Source organism: Perca fluviatilis, chromosome 16, assembly GCF_010015445.1.
Source record: "Perca fluviatilis chromosome 16, GENO_Pfluv_1.0, whole genome shotgun sequence".
NCBI lineage: Eukaryota > Metazoa > Chordata > Actinopteri > Perciformes > Percidae > Perca > Perca fluviatilis.
In genome coordinates this window covers 33,615,775-33,632,090 of record NC_053127.1, presented here as the reverse complement: position 1 = coordinate 33,632,090, position 16,316 = coordinate 33,615,775, and the positions used below count along the sequence as shown (strand labels likewise).

Below are 16,316 nucleotides of genomic sequence, written 5' to 3'. Positions count from 1 at the left end.
CTTATCCCCTGCAATGTGTCCGAGACGCAGGCCACGCGCAATATCTGACCCAACCCGAAACTTCATGTTAGGCCTTTTATAATGACTGTGCAGAGCTCACTTGCCCGTTGTCTTGGGTCGTAGTAATCGCCAGATTGCGACAACCGGGAAGGACTGCAACTGCATTCTTGCGTTCTTGCAGCTGGCCTCCAGTGGCTCCCTCAGCTCCATGTCCTCCATCAGCTGACGTGATACGGGGCAGACGAGCTTCATAGTAACATCAATTCCTGCTGGCCAAAGCTGTGAATCATACATTTCATTTACTGCATTGCATTCAGCCGCGGCGTGAAAAGAGATGAACATGTTTCGTGACGATACATGTGAATGATCTCCCGACATGTAACTGATCTGCCCAGTCTTTTAGACAGATAGGGCTAGATTTATCAAGCCGTTTGCGCCTGTTTCCAGGCGCTAATTGGTCGCAAAGACGGACGTAACCGATGCGGGCTATTTATAAACAGGGCGCACTTGGGTAAAATCGCAGATTGTCTGCCACATGAGCGAGAAGAGACAAGTTGCGCTTTCAATATGCGTTGGTGGGAGGGTCGTGGGGAAAGTGGGAGTTCCACCCAAAAAGGTGGGAGGATAAGCGCAAAGTGCCCCTAATTATATATTCCGTGGTATTTACAAAGACTGTAAGTAAGCGCGCGCCTCTATTCTGCGGGGGAAATTCTCTGCCTCTTTAAAGCAGGTCTAAACCAGCCGCAATCGAGTTTCCTCGTAGACCTTTATGCCGCTGGTGAAATGGCAACAGTAATTTGAGCAAGACGAAGACATAGGAGAGGCTGAAAATATTTTTAACACAAGAATCACACTTTGTCAGTGAACACAACATCATTTAGCGTGACAGATTAAGCAGCCATGCAATATTAGAGTTACTGGAAGAAATCAAAGATGAAATTGAATCTCCCTCTCAGCGTTCACATTCCATTCCAGCAGTTGTTAAACTCCTCGCTACATTACAAATATTGGCATCAGGATCATTTCAAACAGTCATAGCATCAGCAGTGGGAATATCGCAGTCTGCACTCAGCCATATCATAGCACAAGTACCGCTTTGCTACAGCGCAATTTACGGTCTAGTGGGTGGAGAAAGACGCTGATTGCCTGATGGGTGTCAGGGTTGATAAATACTACGCAAAATGTGGAAGCATAGCGTGCGCTATTACCGAACTCGCATAAACAGACGCAGCGCAAACTGCGCTAGTGTTAGTAAATTAGGCCCATAGTTACTTAAGGTGTCAGCTTCAAGATCAGGAGCAAATCTAGTGGCAAACCCACTCACCAGCTTGGTTTTGACCACTTTAATATTACTCCCATCACCGGTTCCAACTATTTATGATCTGCTTTCTCTCCCTTCTCGCTGGTTCACGAGTGTTATAGGGTTTTGGCTTTAGATTCCCCCCCACAGCATTCGCGGTATTCTGCCTCTGCTTTAATCGCCGACCATCTTTCACTATCACGCTCCATTTAGGTGACTGTGATTGTGTTTGTGGAGCCATATTCAGTGCCGTGGTCTGAAACCAGGGTGCTCGCACATCGTCCATCTCCCTCCCGACCAGTACCGGTGGTGTGGTCATGATCTGGTACACGAGGCCTCTCCAATTCGGCCACACGCTGGTCCACAGCCGCAGTTACCACTCGTAGATCCTCACATACGCCTACTTGAGATTCCATCATCTTTTTCATGCCGGACACTTCCTTATTCAGCTGTTCAATCCTGCCAAGGAGTGCTGATACATCAATGCTGCTGAATGTAACAGGTGGAAGCTCATCCAGATAAAACTATACAAATCTTGGGATATCTTCCCCACACTCGTTAAGAACCTTTAGGCATGCTTTGCCGTTGTTAATATCCTTCTGAGGACCCTTGTGCAAAACACATCGTTGAGTGGTTTTCGGACAAACTTCAAAGAGTAGCTTCTTTGACTCCTCAATCCACTCAGACGGAAAATTAGTGAAGGCCAGCATTACGATTTCATCCTAGCTGAGTGTCCTTATTTTAGTGACAACAAAGTTAAGAAATTTGTCTTCCACTATCAGTTTGCCATCAACAGTTTTAAAGATCTCAGGCGTTGTACGTGAGCAAACTTTAATGCCAGCAGCTCCACGCGAGTGTGCTGCATGCGCCATCTTCCTCTCTGTAACAGGGCAAGCACACTTCAAACCCTACTGCTGCTGTTGTTGTTGTTGTTGTTGTTGTTTGCACATTTTACAGTGCAAAATGCATTTGCAGCTCAGACAAATTAATTTACTGTAGCCATTAGCAATGAAAAGCCTACTTTGAATCCACTTTGTCATAGTAAATTGATCCCTCGCCATCTCACATCTACTGCGATCCATTATTTTTGAAAGCCTTTGCTCCTGTGTATTGATTACACACAAACACATAAACAGGCACACACACACTAACACACACACACACACACACACACAGACCACCAGTTTTTTGTCCTCGTTCCCCACCATAGCACCACAAATGCCCCACGGATGCCATTGACCCTACTGCCGCCACTGAAGTGGAAGTGACTGATGCTGTAACAAAAGCTGTGACAGCATAAATGCAGCTGAGAGTCTTTCAGCTGCAAAGTGTTCAGCTCCTGCCACGTTGTCACCATTTGAAGCTAGTAATGTTCAAATGCCCTGCTCTTCTGTATGTCGGGAAAGAATTAGGCACAGAAAGTTAAATAAACCCAGATGATGAACAGGCATTTGGCAGCCACAAGCACAGTTTCTACAAAGTATGAATTTCTTCTTCCATTGGCACACTTTTTATTCCATGCAGCTTTGGCAGTGCTTTCTCAGCGGGTATCCAAAGATTTGTCATGAAAACGCAGCAGATGTGTTGCTCTGCGGAAACAGTCAAAGATCAGTGACCCCGCTCCTGTATCAAAGCAGCATTCTGTGTCTGGTGAAACCAATCTGTTGTGATTGCAACGGAGCTCGCCAGTGCAGTTTTCGGCTCATTGTCTCGATCCCTTCTGAATGTCACAAAACAAGTGTGTGGGCAGATAAACAAAAGAAACCTGATGACTGTTCTAGAGCTGCATTTGCATACCAAGCTTATTGAGAAATTCTCAATATATATATCAACATTTCATGTTGTATATTAAAATATTACTACTTTTTAATAATGGAATTTGGAACTGCAATTATGTTGCCAACATTGTATAATGACCCGTATTATTACTTAGCAACATTTACACAATTGAAGATGATTTGGTTGTGGAGTAAAAGGTAAATGGTGGTGTGTCTGATGGTGCCCCAAAGTATTGGAAACTGATTTTAAAAAAGGGATTATGGGAAATGTATTTCAATTATAACAAAGCTCCTAATATCTACTTATTGCACCTGTTTTATGCAGAGTATCCTTACTCAGAATAAGACTCTACAAATTCATCTGACCCATGCCCTACTCACGACCCTGTCCTACGGTACAGTTTCAGCCTTTGGAAGTGTCAGCGGGCCGGTCCTGCTGTGGGGGAAGCTGTGTGCAGTGGAGATGTTTTCACAGCAGCTGGTTTCACTCATCAGTTCCTCCTCTCTGGTTAGAGTTTGCCTCTTTCAAAAGGGGTGATTGTCCATTCCAGCCAGACAGAAACAAATCATTCAGAAATATAGTAATCGTTGTGTGTGGCCAACATGCCATGTGACTTGTTTTCTTGGCTTGATTGTGTATAAACAAGAAAACTGGATAAACATTTGACATATTTGTCGATTCTAGAGTTGTTCTGATTTGGATACCAGTATCGGAAATGCCTCCAATACCGCCTAAAGCGCTGTTATCGGTATCGGCGAGTATTGGAGTTTAAGCACCGATTTGATACCACGCAATTTAGCCCTGAAAAAAATCCCCCTTCAAGATGGTTATTTGTGTTCTTCATCTGTTATGACTGACTGTCAAAGTAGATGATGGAAGAAAGTTTGCTGCTGTTCATTCTCTGTTATCTCTGTGTTTGTTCATGTTTTACAAAGAGTTTAAAGCAACACCAAAGCACTTTTCCTCTTCGGTCCTTCTACAGGTTGGAAGTGGAATTGTCCATTACCGTTTTCGTAATGTCTCATTATGTCTCATTGGAACTACAGATCCGCTATCCGATCTGGCAAACTTGCATAGTGCGGTTATAGCCGATAGAGGGCTGCAAAGCGAATACAGACGTGCCGTTCACCCTGTTACGAGTTGATGAACACTGAAACGATTTTGGAAACATTATTTTAAGGTACAACAGAATCTTTAGTGTTGCTTTAACCTGAGCCAGACCGTATAACAATTATAGCAACCATATCACATCCAAACAGGGAGAGTAGTATACAGCTGTTAAAAAATATATATATATATATATATATATATATATATATTTCTTTTTTAAACACTGGTATTGGATTGGTAGGTGGATTGGAAGGAAATGATAAATAAAAAAAATTTCTAGTTGTTACTAGTTGTTTCTATGAGTAGGGTTAATCGTAAAATAACTACTAGTCCACTTTGGTAAAAGCCCTATTTTCAATGCTATTTTTGTCGCTTCACAGGTGTGCACAGGGGGACGTTGTCACACACACAGCATGGCTAAACCGCTCAAGTATACTGTACGCCGGAGAAGACAAATGGTCGGTGGATCCCAGAGTGAGTCTGGTGACCCTTAATCAAGAGGAGTTTACCATCAAGATTGAAAACGTGGACATGACAGATGAGGGCCAGTATGTGTGCGCAGTCCAGACGAGCAGTCGACCGAGAACCACCTCAGTGCACATCCTCGTCCAAGGTAACATTTATGCAGTATACATACCACTGCTGTGGCAGCGTCTGCTTCTACCGCTATACTACTGTATAATAATAACATTGATACACATTTAGCATAACTGTCTGATTGAATTTCTATAAGAAAAATGTCGAAATATTTCTATAGAATGTCTCCCAGCAGTGCATCTGTATCTTGTAGTCTCAGTTCAGCAGGACGTCTCTCAAGTAACACTAAAAAACACTTCCTATTGACTTTCAGCACATGCAAACCCTCGACTAAACATGCACCACACACACACACACACACACACACACATACATATTTAATTTGTATGTTTCTACACCGTATGATTGATGGTTGTGTTATTCCTGAGCACCAGCACATGAGGGCAAACGTTAACAAAGCAGAGAGTAAAAACAGATGTGTGCTCTCTTTCTTGAATCTTATTTCTTCATAAATTGCTCCGCTGGTGCAACCAGGGGCTAAATGCCTTGCTCAAAGAGAGGGAGGGGAGTGTGCTCCTCCTTCCTAATGTTAGGTGAGGTTAATGCTGAGATCCTTTGGCTAAAATGATGTGTGGAGATGTGATGGTGTCCACATAGAGATGCGAGGCAGAGTGAGGTGCACACTGCCGATACACACAGCAAAATGGCACAGTTTAATGCTGCCAGTATGACATGCAGATGATCCATGTAGCATAAAGTGCTGCTCATAAGACTTCATAAGAGAGAAAGATAATATTAGTTTCGATTTCCTATCCGCTCAACTTTCTCTGCAACATGTTGCCAAACAGAAATGCATAACTTCTCGACTGATCAAAAATAAACTCGGAAGAATGGAGCCAATTAACCACAACAGTCATCAGTGGAAGCTTAACAGCGCGTCATGAACAATGTATATGTTTTATATTTCTCTGTGTTAATAATTCAAACAATGACTAAACACGTTTTCTCCATAGCTGTAGAGAACCTATGGTTCATGAGAACAGGCTGTGCTGGTTGCCACCCGCCATGACAGAAAAAAGAAGCAGCTTGTCAGTCAGTCCGACAGCACAGATAGTGAATGGCAGAGGAGGGAGAAAAATAGGTCAGAAACTGATATTCTGCTTAAACAATGATTCACTTTTACAATAAACATGAATCAGATTTTGGAGTCTGTGCGCACCCACGTGCGCCCATAACAACCATGAAACCACAGAGCCCCCCTACATAACAAATCCTGATGTAACCCCTGCCTATATCGTACACCTACACTACTCTATAACTGAAGAAACTGATAGCAAGCTATTATATTTATACCTTCTTACAACCAAAATCTAAACTCCTTCTTTTGTAAATACAGCTGTTGACAGGAACACACGTGAAATTAAGAAGACTCATCTTAGTTGTCATCCTGAAATAATGCAAATAAAATGATAAACTGTCCTTAACTAACTGAAGCAATCTCTGCCTCAGCATAAAACACAATTTGAATGCAAATTAAAACACTCCTAGTCTGCTCTGCATTCATGAGATATATAAGCCAGCATCGCAACAACCCCATATATATACTGTATATATATATATATATATATATATACACACACTATCGGCCAAAAGTTTGGGGTCACTTATAAATTTCCATTCCAGACAGATTACCAACTGAGATCAGTTGCATTGTTTGTTTTAATCAGGGCAGCAGTTTTCAGATTACATTATGTGTTTACAGAATTGCAAAAGGGTTCCTGATTGTTGCAGACAAAAATGGCTGAAGAAACACTTGAAATCCATGCTTTTTGGTCTAAACGTCATACCCAAATTAAAAGTGGTACAGCTCCTGTATACTTTGACACTCTGGGGTGTGCCTGATATCATTGGAAAGGTGATTGATGTGGGTGTGTCTGTGTATTTGAGAAGTGTTGTATTTTGTAGTTTTTTGGCTTTTTTCTTTGCACTTTTCAAATGTAAATAAAAAAAACGCACAAACATATCTGTAGAAAAGAAATCGTATAAAATCCATTTTGGAATCTTTTGGCTTTGGATTTTTTCTGTAGTAAGCTGAGACATGGCTAATGCCCTGAGTTGTCTGTCACCTGTCAAATGTGTTTACAGCAGTGTATTCTAATTATTTTACAGATGTATGACTTGGACGGAAATAAAAAAACTCCATTCTAGCCACTGTAACTCTGTCAGTAAGGCCTAGAATCACCCTGACACTTGTAACAAAAACTTGAGAGTGTTACCTTTCCAATGATATCAGGCACACCCCAGAGTGGCAAAGTATACGGGAGCTGTACCACTTTTAATTTGGGTATGACGTTTAGACCAAAAAGAAAGACCATATGCACATAATGTAATCTGAAAACTGCAGCCCTGATTAGAAATACAATGCAACTGTGGAATGGAGTGGAATGGACATTTCTAAGTGACCCCAAACTTTTGACCGGTAGTCAAAAGTATATACAATATATATATATATATATATATATATATATATATATATATATATATATATATATATATATGCTAGGTACATTATCCAGTCAAAGGTCCAGGGATTTGTTTGGTGAATGAAACACCTCGACCAAAACCACACCACTTCCAGGTAATTATGTAAAGAAGGCTTCTCTTTCTTTTGTTGCACTTGTCTACTTAAAGGTGCTGTAGGTAGGATTGTGAAGATCCGGGACTTAGCCTAAAAATGTGAACATCGACAACTTCTCAGTCCCTCCCCCCTTTCTGCTAAAGCCCAAAACGGTCTCCTAAGCCCCTCCCCCCACAAGGGAGAATGAATGCGTGCGCATGAGCAGTGATTGACACGCAGTTAGACTCTCCAGATGTTATCGGACCTAATGGATCAAATTAGTTAGATTGTGAAACGAGTCATTTCACGTGGACGGTCACTCTCAAAAAAAAGTATCCAGTGACAGACGAGTCTTTTACCATGTAAGTCTACGGGAAAAAGTCATTTTGAGCCAGAGGGCATCACGTGTCGGGCCCGGGAGTTGCAATTCAACTGTTTGGCTTCTATGTTCAATTTGCTTCAAAGCCCGGCACACTTCCCAGCACACACACTGGAGTCAAAACAGGCCGGTGTTCTCCTTTGTGATTTTTAATTATTTTTTTTCTACTTCTATATGCCCCAAACTAATAAAGGCATTTTACTTACATCCTTGGCTCGGTAAAGTCGTGCCTGAAATAAGCCCTCTGGCTTCCCTTTTTCCATAGTTAGACTTTAAGAGCACCTTGCATTCACCTGGAGTTTTCCACTTTACAACCGTGAGCACCCGGTATTTTTTGCTTCTTAGACCAAGGATAGCTTGGATTAGGAGAAGGGGTCTGCCTAAGGAGACCAGCTGGTACTCAGGGCTTAAGTGGGGTTACCCATTATCTCCTAATCTCATCTGATTACTGATTTTATTCTGTCTGTCATTTTCAAAGAGAATAATGTCACTAACAAACATATCAAGAGAGCCATTCTTAACTCTTAATTCCACTGCAGTTTCTTATAGTTTGTGTGTGTATTTTTTGTTAAGCCATGCACATATATGTGCACTGTAGCAGGCAGCTCAGGTCACAGGGGCGGGAGTGAGCAGATGCACATCCCTGCAGGCTATGAGTGTGTGGGGTCACACACTGGTGGGGTCACTACAGTTCAAACGGAGATGTCTTCAACCAGCAGCTCGACCTCCTCTTCGGGGAGGGTGACTTACATTATGTTGAGGTTAAGACCATTCTGGTCTTGTTTTCGTCCTCTTAAAACATACTTACAGAGCCTCCAATAGTCCTGAACGATATTTTTCCATCTTCTGCCCACAAGTTGTTATCTTAAAAAAAATGTTCAGGACAATGTGTGCTTTTAACTTCGTTTGAAAACTAAACCTGGAAACCGAGAACCGGCAGTCTCCATCACCTTGGCACACTAACACGTCCTGAGGTTTGTCTCTATGGATGATGGGAAATGAAAATCCATCTATGAATTGCCATCAGCCTCCACGATCCGTCTCAGGTGTGTCCAGACATTGTTTATGTAACATTAATCATTCAGCTGACATTCTATCCAATAAAATAACACATTTGCAATATTCTTTGAAGGGTTATTTATACGTGTGCCTGAGACGTTGAGAATTAATTTTGTAATGTAAATGACACCGGGGTGTCATTTACATTACAAAACAGTCAAGGTTATTAGAGCTTTCTGTAATATCTATACATGATTGAATTGTCTTCAGACACTAACTACATTACTGTATTTATGTATGCATAGTCATTAAAAGCCATGCACTCACTGAGCTGTCAGTGTTCTATGCAAAAACATTATTTTGCTGTAACAGCAAAGTGTAAATTAAATAGCAGCTCTTATGACATGATCAGTGAAACTGGCTCTATAGGCACAGTGATGTCAAGTTTTAATAAAAGGGGGGGAGGGGGGGGGGGCGTACAGGCACTGGTTTGTTATTTTACAAAGAGAATCCTTTAGACTATTTGATCAGAGGGTCTTGATGGCTTGATGTCTCTCCAGCATATAGTCAGTCCCTGGAACCATGCCCGATCACAAATAACTCATCTGATGTCAAACAGCGGTGTCTGATTCCGATGACTTCATAGATTATTTACAAGACATAAGATCTCCGTAGAGTTACCCACAGTAGTTTAGAGGACCTTGAACTGGAGTGTTTAAAGTCTAATCACAAAAAAAACTTTGACCCTAGATCTTGTGCAAGGAAACATTAAACATGCATCCATTTATCCTAGAACAGTCCCCCTTCATGAATGTTTCTTCATTCGTCATTCGTCATTTTTTCATTACAAAATGATTAAGAGAAAAATAAGAAAACTCTGCCCAGATGTCTGAATTGTTCATTGTGCAAACTTGTGTGTCAGGATTGTCCTTTAATTGGATATCAGTCTTTAGCATAAGCAAATTTCCAAATGAGTAAGTAAGTAAGTAAAGTTTTCTTAAGCCGCCTACACATGATAAGCGATTTGCTCTCTGTGCACGGCTAGGTAGGGCGCAGAGTAAAGTGCAGAGAGGAGAGCAGGTAAACATCATCAAGGGTGGCAATGAAGCTATTTCCCGTTGCTAGGTAACGACATGCTGTTATCTCATTGGTTGCGCTTTCGAAAGCACAAAGCGGCAAATCTGCTTTCCTCTCCTCACAGGATATCAATGGAGTGGCCAGCGCAAACCGGTTTTGCCGACTGTCGTGTGTGTAGTGTTATTATGGAACCCACGCAACTTCTAGGAGGGACCCGCCCTTCAATAGCATTCACACGCTACTATTGGCCAGGCATCGATGCCTACGCAAGGTAACGGAACCCGATTTGTTCAGGTCCTATCCCCTGACCAGTCGGCTATCCTAACCTTAACCACTCAAGGTCAATGCCTAACCCCAACCAATCGGGCTGCTTCGTAGGGCGGGACTTGCCTAGAAGTTACGTGGGATCCATAATAACGCGTAGGCGGCTTTACTGTAGCACCTTTGCAGATCAGATCTTAACATGCGTCGCAATATAATACAAAAGAAGACATAAAATAGAGACACAAGATACAGACACAATGTAAAAGTTATTATCCATCATCTCTGCTATTCATAGACAGATTTAGAGATCCATAAACATACAAAATAAAATATAGTGCCACTGCAGTAGTCTAAAGTTTTGCAGCAGCATTCTGAACATGTGAAGAGGAAATTACAATTGTATGGGTTGAAATAAAAGCATGAATAATCATCACATTACAGATTTTGGATTAGTGACCAAAACACACTTGGCCTAGAACTCGCCACAAACCCTATTAAGTATCTTCATATCGCCGCTGTTGGGTGAAAACCTTGTATGTCCCAAAGCGGGTTTCTTTTCACCTCATCATCATCACCAAAGACAGACGTGAAGGGTGACCAATCGCACTGATTTATGAAACAAAATTAAAATGAGGAATTATGGAGATACAAGGTTTCTGGCTTACAGCTGCGATATTAGCTTCGTCCTACCTTCAAACGTTTTGGAAATAAGAAAAACATAAATGAATCAGACGAAAGCAATTATTTTCATTTAATTTAATAAAATTATAGAGCACAGTGGGGGGGGGGGGGCACCACAGCTGTCCACAGCTGCTTTGTACTGTATGAAAGCTTCTCCTTTAGTTCTTTAAATCCCTGCAGACATGTGAAGGCAGCAGGACACGTATGTTGATAAATGGAGCCTCTGATTTGAGAAGTAAGACTGCAGGGCCATTAGACACGGCTGTCCTCTGTGTTTACCTCCATTAAAATCCCCTGGCTGCTACAGAATAACCCCACACACCTTCACACACCTCCGACTATAACTCAGTATTATGTGGGAGATGTCAGATCACCAGGGCTCATGAACCCTGCGCGTCACAGCCTCCTTTTCATTTAGTTGCATATTTTACTCCTGAAACACGTTATTTTGCGATATGATGTGACAATTTCCAACGTGAGATCGAAGTAGAATTAAAACTGAAAAAGTATTGGAATGACGCGATCATATTAACGGCTTCACCAGATTTTATTATTATTAGTTATACAATTTAATGAATAATTGAGGAGACAATTAAGCCAGCAGTACAGTTTAACTGCATTATTTTGCAATGCCGTCCCAACTCTGAGGTTGCTGTCTTCCTGCTGGAGGCGTTACGTTTAGCTGAACCTTTAAGGGTGCTGTAGGAAGGATTACAAAGATCCAGGACTTAGACAAAAAAGTTGAACTTTGACTACTTCTCAGTCCCTCCCCCCTTTCCACCAAAGCCCAAAACGGTCTCCTAAGCCCCTCCCCCCACAAGGGAGAATGAATGCGTGTGCTTGAGCAGTGATTGACGCACCGTTAGACACCCCCCCGGCCCTGATTGGTGCATCTGAACACGGAGCGGTGGATTTTTGCAAATCACACTACAGGCTGGAGGTGGTGCCAGAGGAGCCAGATTTGTTTTTTAAATGACCTGCTTCATGTAGTTTCAGCAAATATGACAGAAAGTCTGTAGAGAGATTAACATAATTATACATCAACAGTTTTGGTTATTAGAGACTGGCTGAATATTCTGGTCCCCTGACCTGTGACCTATGAATGACCTGATGTTGTCTAAGCTTTCCCTTTAGTCTCATCATACCACAACATGCTGTTTCTGGAAATTCCACCACAATTTGCACTCTGCCAACAGATTGTTCTGAGCAGTTAACTTATAACTGAACTCAGTTTCGATCATCTAACTATAGACGTATTTTGCCCTTTTTTTTGAGAATGATGAGAGCTATTAGAAGAAAACGTGATGATATTTCTCGCCGAGGTGAAAGGTTGTCTGGCGATATCAGTACGTGTGCAGAATTGCGTCTGTACTACCGAGGGCCGATTCACATTCCATCAATCAGTGCCAAATTTCTGAGAGGGCAAGAGCTTCTCAGTCTTCTCTGCATGTATTTTCCGCACACAGAGTGAAACTGTGTCGCTCTAGCAGCTTGTGTAAGTCACAGTGAGTCACGGTAATGCTGGTAAAGTGTGGTTACACTTTTCAAAACTCCCGCAGACAGCGCTCGCTGCAATATAATACAATGGCGAGGCGAAAGCGGCGAACAGCAGTGCTGTTAACGTTACATTTCCTATGAGATAGACAGGCACAACAGCGTTCTCTATGCCCTGGTGACTGACTGACAGCCACAAAAGCGTTCTCTGTGCCCTGGTGACAGACTGGAGGTTGAATGGCAAGGCAACTTTATTTCTACACAGCAACATTTCAGCAAAAAGGCAACAATGTCAAGTGCTTTACATAAAACATTAAAGAGCAATTAAAAACCATCATGAAAATAAAACAAGAATAGAATAAGATACAAATACAAGAATAAAGTTCCAGTGCAGTGTAACAAATGAATAATTATTTGATTTGATAGGTTCTAGAGACAGGTTTGGGAGAGGAGAGGGAGGGGTTTTATTTTGTGTGTTGTGTAAAATGTTCTAAATAAATAACAAAATGTAAATAGTGTAAATAGGTTGTTTTTTTTTGTTACAGAGGGAAAGTACTGGAAAAAAGGTACAATTGGCTACCGGCACCAAATTTCAGGTACAGGTAAAAATGTAAACGTTACCCAACCGTACTCGCCACTTTTAAAACGTTTGTGTGGCAGCATTTGGGATTCTCAGTGAAAACACCACAGTTATTAAGGGCGCTTTCACACCTGCCTCGTTTAGTTCGATTAATTCGAACTAGAGTTTGCCCCACTGGTGCGGTTCATTTGGGCAAGTGAGAACGCGGCAATCCAACTCTGGTGCACACCAAAAGCGGACCAAACAAGTGTACCGAGACCTGCTTGAAGAGGTGGTCTCGGTACGCTTTCAATCAAATTCTGGAGCGGTTTGTTTGTGGTGAGAACGTAATCTGTACTCAAACTGCACCAACTATATGTACTCCCCAAGTCTGAGCTAGTGTCTCCTGTAGTCAGGTGTGTTTAGCAATCTGTGATGCAGCAGAGCAGCAAACTGTAGCAGCGTGCAGCGTTCCTATCACAGAAATAGACAGCGGTCAAGCTTGGCGTCCGTCACACCAGCAGCCGCTAAAATTGGAGACAGACGCCGGCAGAGCAGAGCGAAGTCTCGGTGACCAGAGCAGACGTAGTAACGTCTCTCGCGAAACAATGTCTGATCATTTTAATGAAATGAGCTGGTTTGACCACGGAGATGGAAGAAATATGCACTAGTCCAGAACACAGGACCTTCTTCCTGTATTTACTTTCTTGCTCCCGCCCCCAGACACATCCGACCAATAAAAGGAGTGGACGTTCTTGCGTGATTTTTAATGATGCATTTTGGTACGCTTGGATTTTTCCAGGTGTCAGACCAAACCAAACCGAACCGAGGGCAAATCCCTCCAAGTTTACAAACTCACCAACTGATTCCAACTAAAGCAAACGAACTACAGGTGTGAAAACGCCCTCACACTGAAGATGTTAGTTATACATGAGAGATGTAATTAGAGTTTGTGGCAAAACCTTTCACAGGGCTCATTTTTTGATTTGTAACTTTTGATTGAATAAAAGACTATTTATCCAGTTTATCCAGTGTTAAACTCTCGTCTCGTTCTCGTGTATCATCTCATCTCCTGAGCTGAGTGTCTCGTCACGTCTCGTCAGCTGTGCTGAATAAGAAGATATGCTTGGTTTGGTAAATTAGGGCTATTTTAACTTATTAATATCATTGGCCAGGCAGACAATGAAGTGATTATTAAATTCCCTTAAAACCACAGCAAACGTCTACAAAGAGATGTCTCTTTGTAGGCTTTTACTGTAGTTACACAAAAGCCATTTATAGACTGTGAAAATGCTACTTGCCTTGCTTTAGAATCAAAAATGTCCTGCGATAGAAGAATATTGCTGGTGTACAGTACTCTATTTTCAAATTATTAATGGATCAGTGTACTGGGAACAGTACCCACCAGTACTATGTGAAGAGGGTCAAGGCTGTTTTTCTTCTCATAAATGTATAATGGGTTCTCTGTGTCACAGTGTGCACATGATCAATGCGCAAACATCTTCCACCTATATGCAATAAAAACGCTTGAACTTTGGGTGAAAACTAAAACTCGAAAATATTCGTAACTTACTGTTGCCTTGGTGACAGCGAAAGAAGGGGGGAAAGTGGGTTTATTGAGGCAGCCAAGAAATACTTGAAAAGTAAAGGTCAGAATGAAAGGTGTGGGGTTACTGTATGTGTTGTTGCTGCTGCTCTCTACCAAACAACACAGGAAATGAAGGTATTTGCCACCTGACTGAAGCACATCTTCCACTTCTCCAGTTTGTGTCAGGTGGTGTTGAAAGAAAAGCCCTCTAGGCTAGTCTATTACAAGTTTTCTGCTTTTACAGCCCACACAAAACTTGTTTATCAAAAGTATTCTGTATTGTAGAGTGTGGCGGAGCATGAGGATGTTGATACCAGTCTGTTGGTTATTCAAACACTTTGGTCCAGAGCAATATATATCAACAAACTATTAAGCAGGTTGCCATGTTAGTCAGTCTTCACTGCTTTGGTCCAGACTAAAGTATTAAATATTGCCAAGAAATTTTGTACAGATAACCATGTTGTCCAGAGGACAAATCCTAGTGACTCTAGCGAAACTGTGATGTTTTCATGTAACACCAACCAGAGATGCTCACAAGTCTCTGATCTAGAGTCAAGTCTCAAGTCTCTGAGCTAGAGTCCGAGTCAAGTCTCAAGTCTCTGAGCTAGAGTCCAAGTCAAGTCTGAAGTCTCTGAGCTAGAGTCTGAGTCAAGTCTCAAGTCTCTGAGCTAGAGTCCGAGTCAGGTCTCAAGTCTATGAGCTAGAGTCTGAGTCAAGTCTCAAGTCTCTGAGCTAGAGTGCAAGTCATGTTTCAAGTCTCTGAGCTAGAGTCCGAGTCAAGTCTCAAGTCTCTGAGCTAGAGTCCAAATCAAGTCTCAAGTCTCTGAGCTAGAGTCCAAATCAAGTCTCAAGTCTCTGAGCTGGAGTCCACGTCAAGTCTCTGATCTAGAGTCCAAGTCTCAAGTCTCTGAGCTAGAGTCCAAGTCTCAAGTAGTCTATATCGACAACGTTTCATTTCCGGGATTGTTTAGGTGCCACCGGATGTTCCGCCGGATGTCACTCATTTTCGGCTGGATCTCCGTCACGTTCCTCTTCCTTTGTGTTGGCGTTCTAACCTCCGGTGGATTTGTGAGGACTATGGTTAACTGCTCCTCAGATCTCTGCAGGGTAAATCCAGACAGCTAGCTAGACTATCTGTCCAATCGGAGTTTTCTGTTGCACAACTAAAAACTATTTTACACATGTTGCATCAAAGTTCTTTCCCGAGGCTATTTTGCAGAGGCACCGTTGCTCCTTCCGGTGCTCAGCGCCCCCCAAAAAACGATTGTTATTGGTTTAAAGAAATGGCAATAAACCAGAGCACGTATTTCTCCTATCCAGGAATGTTGTGTGGACAAGACACTGAGTAAGAGTCCACATATTTTGCATTCAGCGCTTCTTTTGTTTGGGCCTTGTTGTTTAAAGCTAAAGCTTATGATGAATGGCTTATATGTGGCCGCGCGCAGCAGATACGTCACGTGTTACGTAGGTAGGTTATAGGTTACAGTCAACTCATCAGGCATTGCCTTCAAATAAAGATTGTTCACAAGTCCCGCATCTAGAGTGCGAGTCAAGTCTGAAGTCTTTTGAGTCACTGTGTGTGCGACTTAAATGCGACTAGTGTTCGAGTCTCAAACTCAAGTCCTCATCTCTGACGCCAACAGCAGGTCAATATAATCACTTATCCTGTTAAATATCTCAACATCTAATGGATGGATGGACAATAATGGTTCCCAAATGATAAAACCTAATGACTTTGGTGATCCCCTGCCATGTTTTCTCTACTTCAACCATCAGATTGAACAGTAGCAGACTAGATAGATTTTCATTTCCACTCGAGTGTTATGATCTACGGCACACTTGTCTTGGTTTTTCAGCCGACTCATTTGCCTTAATCCATCACGCTGTCAGAGCAAACAAGGATTATGAACAGGATTACGCTATATTCAAAGT

General features: G+C 42.1%; 1 protein-coding gene across 5 annotated transcripts in view; it reads left to right on the top strand.

Moving 5' to 3' along the window:
* Window positions 1-16,316, top strand: part of ntm (neurotrimin) — a 526,533-nt gene that overhangs the window by 468,156 nt on the left and 42,061 nt on the right. For all 5 annotated transcript variants that reach the window (XM_039777165.1, XM_039777169.1, XM_039777168.1 and 2 more), the window contains one exon: window positions 4,570-4,802. In XM_039777165.1, the coding sequence (XP_039633099.1) occupies window positions 4,570-4,802 (233 nt within the window). The remainder of the gene's footprint in view (window positions 1-4,569; window positions 4,803-16,316) is intronic.